This window comes from Aspergillus sydowii (genome assembly GCF_001890705.1).
Source record: "Aspergillus sydowii CBS 593.65 unplaced genomic scaffold ASPSYscaffold_8, whole genome shotgun sequence".
Taxonomy (NCBI): Eukaryota; Fungi; Ascomycota; class Eurotiomycetes; order Eurotiales; family Aspergillaceae; genus Aspergillus; species Aspergillus sydowii.
In genome coordinates this window covers 142388-153452 of record NW_024467866.1, presented here as the reverse complement: position 1 = coordinate 153452, position 11065 = coordinate 142388, and the positions used below count along the sequence as shown (strand labels likewise).

General features: G+C 52.1%; 5 protein-coding genes across 5 annotated transcripts; 2 read left to right on the top strand and 3 right to left on the bottom strand.

The window, feature by feature from the left end:
* Positions 1-22: 22 nt before the first annotated feature.
* On the bottom strand, positions 23-1543 carry ASPSYDRAFT_155425 (uncharacterized protein; the record flags this gene model as incomplete). The annotated part of the gene is made up of 1 exon (XM_040842457.1): positions 23-1543. The coding sequence occupies one exon, from the start codon at positions 1541-1543 to the stop codon at positions 23-25; it is 1521 nt and encodes a 506-aa protein (XP_040700624.1).
* Positions 1544-2137: 594 nt separating this feature from the next.
* Positions 2138-3094, top strand: ASPSYDRAFT_155898 (uncharacterized protein; the record flags this gene model as incomplete). The annotated part of the gene is made up of 1 exon (XM_040842504.1): positions 2138-3094. One exon carries the CDS (start codon positions 2138-2140, stop codon positions 3092-3094), a length of 957 nt encoding a protein of 318 aa, XP_040700623.1.
* A 528-nt stretch (positions 3095-3622) lies between these two features.
* Positions 3623-7241, bottom strand: ASPSYDRAFT_104343 (uncharacterized protein; the record flags this gene model as incomplete). The annotated part of the gene is made up of 2 exons (XM_040839793.1): positions 3623-4292; positions 4342-7241. Coding segments are annotated over 2 exons (3570 nt in total), but the record flags the coding sequence as incomplete, so codon positions are not given.
* Positions 7242-7531: 290 nt separating this feature from the next.
* Positions 7532-10127, bottom strand: ASPSYDRAFT_47091 (RNA polymerase-associated protein). Its single transcript, XM_040847362.1, has 4 exons — positions 9522-10127; positions 8703-9436; positions 8515-8654; positions 7532-8461 (listed from the first exon to the last, which is right to left on the bottom strand). The coding sequence occupies exons 1-4, from the start codon at positions 9746-9748 to the stop codon at positions 7757-7759; spliced, it is 1806 nt and encodes a 601-aa protein (XP_040700621.1). The 5' UTR covers positions 9749-10127; the 3' UTR covers positions 7532-7756.
* A 158-nt stretch (positions 10128-10285) lies between these two features.
* On the top strand, positions 10286-11032 carry ASPSYDRAFT_59293 (demethoxyubiquinone hydroxylase family protein; the record flags this gene model as incomplete). Its single annotated transcript, XM_040849676.1, has 1 exon — positions 10286-11032. One exon carries the CDS (start codon positions 10286-10288, stop codon positions 11030-11032), a length of 747 nt encoding a protein of 248 aa, XP_040700620.1.
* Positions 11033-11065: the final 33 nt, after the last annotated feature.

Below are 11065 nucleotides of genomic sequence, written 5' to 3'. Positions count from 1 at the left end.
ATTGAAACTAAACCACTGAGGGTCATAGAGCAAGGGGGCCCGCGGGCTTCGCCTTGCGAGGAGGAGGCCCTCTCCCAGGTCCCCAATATCTTGGGCCGTCGCCGTTAGGTTGTGAAAAGTCGCGGCACTGGGGGTTATTATAGTCATCCACAGTGCCCATCGGCCACATGGGGATCATACAAATTTCGTGGTCACCGCAGCCGCTACAGTCTTTCCATGTAGTCCAAGCGAGATAGTCCATAAGGCTTTGGATATGATCGACCACGAAATCGTACTCTGTGTAACTCAGTGCTTCCAGTAGCGTCTCACAGACAGTGCGCGATACTGAAAGCACCGCGTCACCTGCGGTCGTCGTGGTGGATATTGAACTTCTAATAAACTGCTTTGAGCACCTCTCCACCTCGAGGGACGCGTTCCGTCGGTCGTAGTCAATGAATGGAGTAACAATGTCCTCGATTTCATCCTGCAGCTGCTGGAGCGTCGAGGCCTGACCCGACACCAGGAACCGTAATCGCGTCCCGTAGCGCTCCACGACCATGTCTGCCACGGCTTGCCAGTTGGCTGATGGCCCGCGAGCCTCATGGTTCATAATCAATGCATCCAGGTCCTGCTGCAATGGCTCCAACTCATCTGCAGGGATATGTTCCAGTCGGGGGTGAACATTCTTTCCGTTCGCAAACAAATCCAACCCGTAGTCAAACGCAGTGACGAAGTGGTCATAATTTAGAGCCACCCTATCTCCACCAATATTCCAATATCGAGATGCCACTGCAGGAAGCCACATGCGCCCAGCGTGCATCCCAATATCGCCACCTGGTTTGTCTCCGCTTGGTCGGACCCGAGCCACCTGCTGCACCTCGAGGTTGGAAAAGTCACAAAGGACGATCTCAAAGCCTGCCTCCATGCGAAGCAGTCCGTCCAAGCGTCCATTCCACTTGTCTTGGGCCATACGACAGAAGAGTTGGGCCCCTTGTCGCTCGTTAGACATGCCATCTCTGCCATCCTTCAGTTTATCCTGATACAGGATTCGGTCCTGGGTATCCATTGTGCCATTGGCTGTCTTGCCGGCAGACATACCATCGACGTACAGCAAACGGAGATCCTTGGCTGCCACAAATGTGTGCAGGTATCCGTCCTCTGCCTCTGCCTGCGTCGGCTGCCCCATGACCTGCTGCGATTGGTCCTGCAACGGCGGTGGCGGACCTGGTCTTCCAGGTTGTGGACTTCCCAGTCCCCCATCCCCAGGTGGAGGATTATGAGGAAATGGATGGGTGAAAACAAGGGCGTGCTCGGCTTCAAAGGCCAGCCACTCAGGCCCCTGGACGGGGTCTGAGAGCCAATCACCATGGTAAAGCTGCGTCCCGTCCGGCACCGTAGCGAGGAAAAAGGACATGCCATTATGGTTCAACGACGACCCCCATTGTCGCATAGAGGAGTGAATGGAGTTGAAAATGTGGTTTGCATTTGGAGGAAATGAATATGAAACCGTGTTTGTGATGAGAGCTGCAATGCAAAACTGCAATCTCGTTCGGTATCCCGACATTGTGGAGGAAGTACCAATATTTGAATATACGGTAGGACGCCGACTCAGAAGATCAGATAAGGACGATCTCCGAGTCGAGCCGTCCCACAGCCTCATATAAGAAAACCGAGTGGGGGGCCAGCCGAACAGGATGCCGCGTCATCGGCCGAGTTGTTAACACTATTTGAGAATCTCGGAATTAGTTTTCGAGTGGCATGGCGATATCGGAACTAACCTGTCAGCCATTGCGACAGCGCAGACGGGACTGGAAGAACTCCGACAAAAGGATTGCAGAATCGTGGAGTCTGGAGACGGCTGTCACTGCTATGATAGTCTGAAGATCCTCAGTAGAGAGTATACAATTCTACTCCGCATGCCAATACGTATAAAAAGCAAAAAAGCAAAACAACCTTATGGGGTTCTGAGGCTCGTGGGGCTTTGTTGCCTTCTACAGTGTAGATTCAAATTGACATTTTCTCCACTCCTCCAACTCCCACTCTCCAACCAACTACAACCAACTACAACCAAGGCACCAGCCATTACGGTATTATCGTCCCATCCCGCCATCTTCCAACCGTCTCGTCTCATTCGCGGAGAGAGAGGGATAGAATAAATATGCGGCCTCTCCTCCTCACATTCGACGCGTTCAACACTCTCTTCCATCCCCGCCAACCCGTCCCAGTCCAATACGCCGCCGCCGCCTCATCATTCAACGTCCACGTCTCGCCCTCCGCGCTCCAATCCGCGTTCCGCGTGGCATTCAAAGCACAATCTGCCTCGCATCCAAACTACGGCCGCGATCTCGCTCTCCGTGGGGAATATGCTGGTCCACCACAATGGTGGGGGGACGTGATCCGGGGAAGCTTCGCGCGCGCCCTTTCCGAGTCAGACGCTAACAAACCCCCAACTGAGAAAACGGAGGGAAATAGATATGAGGTTCCCGAAGCACTTATTCAGGACCTCCTCGATCGGTTTGCAAGTGCAAGGGCTTATACATTGTACGACGATGTGGGGCCGTTCTTTCGGAAAGTAAGAGCGCAACTAGAAGCAAGTCAAAGGGGAAGAAAGGTCGTTGTTGGCGTTGTTTCAAACTCGGATGACCGTATCTCGTCTGTCCTGGAATCATTGGGCGTTTCAGTGCGTGATGCGAGGGCTGGTGAGGAGAAGACGAGACAGGGACATGATTTACCAGGATTTGAGGAGGAGAGAGAGAAGGCTACACAGGCGAAAGGCAGTTCTAGTCTCTTACAAGCCCAGGAAAGGAAGGATCTCGACTTCATACTTACCAGCTACCAGGTTGGTGCGGAGAAGCCAGACCCGTTGGTTTGGGATGTGGCGTTGCGTACAGCGCGGCAGTTGCATGCTGAATCTGAAACTGGTGGTGATGCAGGGGATTGGGAGCGTATCCACGTAGGTGACGATTACAGCAAGGACTATCGTGGTGCAGTGGATGCTGGGTGGAAAGCGTACTATCTTCCTCGTGAAGATGCCGAAGCAGCTACTCATGTGCCTGAGGGTACGAAGACGATCAATTCGTTGTTAGATCTTCTACCAGAGTTGGAGAGCAAGTGACTTTAGGTAATGAGTTCATAGATGTAGATACAAGTGTAATATACCATCAATAATTAGAAGATAACCCAAGGTATGTGTGTACGCCTATCCTAACGCCAGGTCAAACAAAACGCTCGATTCATCAATTCTTCAATCCCACTGTCCTGTTCCTCCAAGGGCTCCCAGTCGGTTGCCCGCATGCTTGTTTAGCAGTGCAGTAATGTTGGATCCGCGGTTGCGGTGCTGCGTCCGTAGCTGCCTCTCGCGCTCTCGTTCGCGCGCTGCGGTATAGTAGTTGACCGAACCCTTCTTGGCCACTGATGCACCAGGAGCCTTGGTAACCCCGCGGGATGATTCAGAAGAAGAACTAGACGAAGAGGAAGTCGTAGTCTTCCGCAAGATCGGTGGCTTGAATCCGAAAGCAGTAGCCTTGTCACTGGCAGCACCTGTATGGAAAGCGAGCCTGGTGTTGGAGGAAGCAGACGTCGCAGAATTCGACGATGCTTGTCGAAGCAGAGCAAGGCGATCCACGACCGGCCCTCGCGTACGGCGTGGATGGCTGAAGCCTACAGATGCTTCCCGTTCTCGACTAGTTACTGCGGGTTGCTCTGCTTCGTTTTCGTTGACATGCGGCTCGCCCTCATCATCCTCGACTGAAGCATCCTCGTGGAATGAATCATATTCAGGCCGTTCAGTCAGGAAGGAGAGGGTCTCGCGAATTTCCGCAAGAGTAGCTGGCTTCTTCGACATCGCGCTGGCGGGTTTCCGGCGGAAGTGAGGTGGAGGTCGGTTGTTGGCATCCTCAGCGGCAGGCTCCAAAGGTCTCTTTCTCTTGCTGCCTTCTCCCTCTCGTCCAGTGTCGGTATGCACCTCTGCACTCCCATCTTGTGATGAGGGTTCATCCTGAGTAGAGCCCTCATGCTCGTTGCCCAAGAAATCAAGGCCGACATCATCGTCATCGTCACGATCCTCAATGGCTTTAAAAAAGGCCGCCTTTTTGGGATTCTCGGCTAATTCCCCGACCTTTCCATCTGCAAGAAGAGCATTACGCATTCGAGCAAACTCTCTTTGCTTCTGTCGTCGACGCGCCAACATCTCGTCGTCCGAATCATCCAGGTCAAACTCATCGTCATTGCCCCGTCGTCGGCGAAGTGCGCCTGTTGTGATGTCCTTCAACAGCTTTGCCACGTCTTTTTCGTCTGCATTTCTTTGGTGAAGCCTATACGAGAGTCAGTATGCCATGGAGTATAAAGGACAGGTAAACATACGCATTCAGAGCAGCCAGCTGTTTCGCATCGACCCTTTCCCGGCTATTGTCATTGATCATTTCTCTGTCAAATGCGTTCTCTTCATCGTCCGCGTCGTCATCGCTTGCACCTCCGAGACCGGCATATTCATCATCAGATTCCTCGGCAGCTTCCTCCACCACATCTTTTGCCTTGCTCTTCTTGCGGTCAAACAGCTCGCTCTGCTTCTTGGATTGCTTCGACGCTTTCCTCATCACGTCGAACGCACTCGCATCAATTTCAAAATCACCGTCCATTTGTTCATCTTCCTCTTGTTCCTCAACAGCAGACAGTTGTGGGGCCTTTCCACGTCTCAGATTCTTCATGCCCCTCGCTGCAACTGGAGATTGGTTCCGATCCACGATAACAGTCTCGATAGTCGATTGCGGAGGAGTACCCATAAATCTCTTGTTGGGGTCGAATGGTGAGAGTACGAACCCAGCATCTTGGGTTGGGTCAGGAATCTGAGACATCTGAGATACACTTCGAGCAGCAGGGGATTCGGGAACTCGTGAATCGGCCCGCCAATATCCGAATGGTTCTGTAGATGCACCACGTGGCTCCTGGCTGTCTTTGATGATGGATGGAGAGTTCGGCTCCTTCTGCGGGCTCATTGCGACAGGCTCGGGTAGTGATAGAGGTATAGTTGGAGGGCCTTGTTGGCTCATCTCTTGGCTCAGGTCCTGGCTCGGAGCCAATGTGCCTGCAAACGCCTGCGTTAAGCTCATTGTAGTCTCAGAGGGTTTGACAGGGATGCTTGGTCGCTCCACTGAATTCACAAACGGATTGATTGGTTTGGCGGGTGTCTTCGGTGCCTGACCTGCTTCCTCATCCTCATCATCGCTAACAACTCGAGTACGTCTCTTGCGCCGTTGAGTTGGTATATCCATTGCCTCTAATGGGGGTTTCGCTGCAGCCTCATCTTCGGACTCATCATCATCATCATCATCTTGTTCACCAGCTTCCGAGTCAATAAGGTTCTCTTGGTTGTCAGCTTCAGCCCCCTCGGCCTCCTCCTCGTCCTCTATTTCTTCGTCATCCATTTGCTCGTCCTCCTCAGGGTCTGCGTCACCCTCACCCTCACCCTCAGCTCCATCTTCCGAACCTGACAGTTCATAATCGCTATCGTCGTCATCGTCGCCACCACCGTTTTCACGTTTGGCTGCTGCGCGTTCCTGTTTTGCAATATCTTCGCCTTCTTGTCGCGCTTTTTCGACAAGGTCCTCCACTTCGTCTTCGAAAGCAGCACGTTCAGCGGCGGTCTCAATGACAATACCTTTAGCTCTAAGCTCTTCTATTCTCTCTCTTCGCTCTTTCCCTGCTTGTTGTTTCGCCTGGTACAGTAGATTTGCGGAAAGCTCGGCCGAGTTCATCGTAGATTTCCGAGACGGCGATGTAAGCTGTGCAAGGGCTTTCAACTTGAACATAGATGGAGGTTCTTGGACTTTCCGTGCTGGGAGGTTCTCGAATGCTGCAATTCGCCGGCACTTAGCAGGCGAAGTGATGATTTCTAAGTCATCGTCCGAAGAATCGTCCTTTTGATGCCGAGCCACCTGTTCGCGAGAGAGTCGAACACGGGCGGGTGCTACTCTGACCGGCAGCTTTCCTTTCTTGACATTCGATAATTCGGTCTTTGAATTAGTAGTCTGGTCATCCGTTACCTTTGTAGGTGATTTTTGAACTGTCGAATTCATAAGATCGTCAAATGTTGGCAAGTTCTCCTCCCGCTCCTGCTCCTGCTGCATCTTAGTTGAATCATCTGCCGGCGGAATAACAGGAGAAGTTTGAGGCGTTTCTTTGTCCTTGTGCGCCTCAACATCTGAGGAGTGCTGTGATTCTGCGGTTGTCGAGGAGTTCTCGCCAGGTTGCTCCGGCGCAGTCTGTCCCTGAGGTTGCATAAAGTTGAACCGAGCAAAGAAACTCTCCTTTGTAATTTTCTTCTTCGTTTTAGCTTCATGTGCCAATTGCATATTCCTGCTCATTCTCTGTGTCTCGCGACTCATCTCCTCGAGGGCCTTCTTTCCGGCTTTTCGGGCAGGACGCGGGTGTTTGGCTGCTTTTTTCCGACCAGAGTGGGAATCATCTGCACTCTCATCATCGGTAAACATGTTGGAGTTGTCACCTGTTTCTCGCTCCTTGGTCTTTGCTGCCTTCTTCTCCGCTTCAATCCGCTCTTTCGCCTCACGCTCCTTGCGCTTCTTCGCAACAAGTTCAAGAAAACGGTTGTTACGCTTCGGCGACCCCTCCTCATTTGCTGAATTGACCGCTTCTCTCTCTTCATCATCGTCTTTCTGCGATTTGGTGGGGGAAGACATGAACAACGGAGAATAAGAGCGTGCGCGGGACAGCGACCTAATCGAATCTCCATCTTCATCACGCGTCATTCCCGTATTCTGAGCTCTCCGTCGCGGTCCCGCCGCAGGGAGGTCATCGTCGGACGAAACAGTCTCGTCATTGGTTGAATCGCGACGCGTATCTTTCTGCCCTTCTTTCTCAGCTCGGAAGGTCTTGGAGACTCTTTCGAACGCAGATTTTGCGGCAGGTTGTGTGATCGATTTCCCGTGGTTATCTGTAGCACCGCCCTGTAAACGCGCGGCCATACGGCCTCTAGGCATTATAATGTCCTCATCTTCGTCTTCGTCGTCACCATGGTCCGAATCTAGCGCGAACGCTCGCGTCGTCGGGTTTGGGTTGGTTTTTTGTGGTGAATTGGAGGAACTCGCGTCCTTGCTTTGCTTAACGGCATTTCCGGTTTCGCTCTCTGAGTCACTATCGAAGGCCGCGAGCATGGCCTTAATCTTTCTCCCAGGAGTGAGCATCTCCGGCGAATTGGCTGCCGCGGACGCGGACCGCGTCGACCGTGGGGTGGATGGGGCGGACATTATGAATCGTCAGGTGTGTTTATATTTGAAAAGTGGCATGAATTGAATTACGGGACCATTTTATAGGTTCAGCGGAGGGCATGAATTTGAGGAAGGTAGGTATGCAGTTGGAAGCTGTCACCTTGTTCCACTTCCACCGCTACAAATCTAGGGCGGAGAATCCACCGCGGACGCGCCGCGATCGCGTCGCTATCACACGTGATATATCTTATCTGCCTGTAGCCTCAGGCATCCATTCTTTCCCCCCTAATGGCCCTACTGCGGTGGGCTCCCATTTACCACCTCTAAATGCGAAAAGTATAGCCAAAATAGTAGTATTTCTTTTTATAATAATACAGATCAGACGCGGCAAGCTCTAACGCCGAAGGGAAACCATCCCTAAACAAATATAAGAAGCGTCAAAAACCGCTGCGCCTCATGCTTCATCGTCTAAGTCACGGTTGGTACTGGAATAAGCCGTATAAAAATGGTAATAGAAAAACAGATTGGAATATATTTTCGAGCGTTCAGATGTTTTAAATCTCGATGTCAATGTCAAGGTCCAGAGCGGCAATGTTTTCGTCGTCCATGTTGCGATGGCGGATCTTTGCACCACCTTGGGATTGCTTAGAACTAGATGGCGTGCCGCCAGGCGTGTTAGCTTTCGGTGTACCGGAAGCAGATGTTACGCTGCTACTATGGTTGTCCTCAGCTTTAGGCGTTGATCCATTGACATCGTGGTGAGTTTTTGCCAGAGTTTTGACACGTAAGAAAGGGTTGATGGTAGCTTCTCCACGAGCAGCAGCCGCAGCGGCTTTCCGGCTAGCCTTCCGCTCCTCTAATTGTGCACGGCGGACGTTCTCGTAGTTGAGCTTTTGGTTCCGCAAGTTCAGTTGAGCCAAACGTTCGTGCTCGGAAAGTTTCTCTGCGCGAGGTTTGGCATTGGATCCGTATGCGAGTTTCGGGGCTTGGTTGGCCAGTTCGCGTTGCCATCGCTCTACCTCATCGTTATCACCGAGTTCTTGGGCAAGTTTCAATTTCTTCTCAATGTCGACTCGTTTGAAGAACGTCGTCTTTGAGTCTAGAGAACCCTGCTTGCGTAGTTTCTCGTTCAACTCCTCGTTGGTAAATTTGTGGTTGATTAAACGATTGATGTCCATTACTTTCTTAGTAAGCTGGGACTGAGTCGGCATCTTGCAATCTTCAACAGTCATGACCTGTCGGTACCTGTTGAATTCGGCCTATAGAGTAATCAGTTGAAGTTTTTAAAGAGCGAGCCATCGCAACAACATACATCCGAGAAGGGAGAATCGGAGCAAGCAATGAACGGAAACGCGCGCGTGGTCTTTCCATGCGCTAGGACGGCGTACTGGTCTGTAGTAAATGACCGACCGTTCGCTCCCTCCAAAGCATATTTTTTCCCTTCCTCAATTTCTAAGAAAGTCAACGGCTTCCCGTAAATAATTGGCAATAGGAACTTACTTGTAATCAAGGCAAGCCGATACTCATTGACACCGCTACTGTTTGGTCCAACATTAAGACGGACATAGCACCCAGTCATGGCGGCTTCGAACCCAGGATAGAAGCAAACCTGTGCAAAGTTTGTTCTGCCTATACGCACCCGTTGGAAATCGCGGATATCGGCCGGAGGGTCATCTTTAGGTGGTGTTGGTGAACGTTCACGGTCATCCCATTCAACCTCGCTGTCTCCTTCTGCATCGTCGTCTGAGACCCGTGATCTCGACTTAAGGTCCTTTGTCGTCGGATCCCGACGGCGTAATTCGTCACGCTTGCCCTTCTGCTCTCGCTGCCGCTTGTACGCTTCGATTGCCTCTGAAGCCTCGCCGACCTTACGACCTCCAAGTGTTGTCTTTTGTCGAGAACTCTTGCGGTTGCCTTCGTCTAGGCTTGCTGCGCTTGCTTTGCGCTTATTCTTCTTTGCTTTGCGAGCCTCTTCCCTCTCTCGTGAAGCCAACAAGCGGCGAAGGGCGAGATCCTGGTTGTGGCGGTCTACCTCTTGCGCTCGCTCGGATAGAAGCTGCTCCCTCTGAATCTCGGGCATCGCCATGATATCTTTCTTGTCCTGTGCCGAATGGTACAGCTTCTCGTAGGGGTAAAGCGGGCCCTCATCTTCAACTCCTGCATCCGAGCCCTCAGAGTCAGATGCTGCCTCAGATTCAGACATACTAGCTGAGTTGAGAGAATCGGCGGCGGATCTAGTATTAGGACAAGTCCTGTTAGTTCAAATTCAGAACACAGCAAACATTTCAAGTGGGGAATCGCAAATGAGTCTAAACGTACATTTCGCCGTCTTCCTCCTCATCATCACCTCTCCGCGACTTTCGGGGACGACGAACGGCTTTCGCAGTGCCTTTTCGGGCCATTGCTGACGTTGGTTCTGGAGATCGTGGTGAGGTAGAGCGGGCAGGAGATGCGGAAGATAGCTTGCGAGGAGGGGGAGAGGCCTCTTCGTCTGAGGCGTCATCGCCCGCCAGAGCGAGCAACTCGGCGTCAAGGTCATCGGCCATTGTGAATGTGTTGCGGTCAAAAAACCAGCCGGCTTATTAGCGTATTGTGTTATGAATCAAGTGTCGAAGAGCACAATGCCTTCTCAACCAGGTGAATGTCGCGAGTTCGGGTGAAAAATCCCCTCTTAGACTTGAGACTGAAAAAATGAACGAAGGGCCCCTGAGCAGCTGTCGCAAAGAGTGTAAAGGGTCGTCGGTGGCGAGACCCGAGCGAGAGCGAGAAGCTGAGGGAACACGTATATAAATACACAAACAATTAAAGCAGAGTTCGTAAATCTAAAGTATAGCAGCAGGCAGTGCTGGTGCGCGAAGAAGCCGGAGCGTGAGAGTGGCGGGTTGAAAGACTGAAGCCCGAAGTGACTGCCAGAATTCACTCTTGGACGTTTATTGGGCCCAGAATGACGTCCGGTCCAGGGATGGCGCGCCGAGCCGAACTCGACTCTCGAGGCGCGCGGCTGTTTCTTCTCATCAGCCCACTCCGGCTTCGGTCTCTTGCTTGTTTTCCTCATCATTGTTCTTATTCACGGCTACCAGACTATGAGTTCCTTTACAGCGATTCGGAGGTGCTATCCGCCCTCATGCTGTAGACCAGCAGCTCCTCTATTGCTAGATTTTCTCGCACCATCCGCTCTCCGTCGACAATATCACGCAACCCCAATCTCCAGATCCGCCGAATCCCAGCCAAGTCCCGAATCCCCAAAGCCGAAGTATGTCCTGAATAAAAAGCAACGAGATTTTCTCGATAGCGCGCTGCGAGTCAACCAGGCTGGCGAATTAGCTGCTACGCTAATTTATACCGCCCAAACGCCGCAAGTTGTCCGTTCGCACCCACACCTCCGACCATTGATGAAACACATGTACGACCAGGAGGCGGGCCATCTCACTACATTCAACGAAAAAATTGCCAAGCACCGGGTGCGTCCGACAGCGATGTACCCGGTATGGGAAACTGCGGCGACTTTCCTGGGCTGGTCGACGGGTGTCATGGGACGAGAGGCAGCGATGGCCTGTACTGAAGCTGTGGAAACGGAAATCGGGTCGCATTACAACGAGCAAGTTCGGGAAATTCTATCGTGGGAGGCCGAGGCGCACGGTCGTGGGGAGGAGCTGGATGATGAGTTGAAGGAGATGCTCGCGACTTTTCGAAGAATCCGGGATGAGGAACTCGAACATCTAGACCATGCTGTTGAGAACGATTCCAAGGAGGCACAGCCGTACGACCCCCTTGTCAATGTTATCCGACTCGGGTGCAGAGCGGCCATCAAGATCAGCGAAAAAGTATGATTGGTAGAGTGGATCCTGAACGGGTTACCAACA

Excerpts from the sequence above, each read along its gene's own strand:
- ASPSYDRAFT_47091 (XM_040847362.1), bottom strand. The coding sequence starts at position 9,748 with ATGGCCGATGACCTTGACGCCGAGTTGCTCGCTCTGGCGGGCGATGAC. Across the intron at positions 9,437-9,521 it reads GAGGAGGAAGACGGCGAAAT|ATCCGCCGCCGATTCTCTCA; the intron begins GTACGTTTAGAC and ends TCCTAATACTAG. Across the intron at positions 8,655-8,702 it reads TCGGCTTGCCTTGATTACAA|AAATTGAGGAAGGGAAAAAA; the intron begins GTAAGTTCCTAT and ends TGACTTTCTTAG.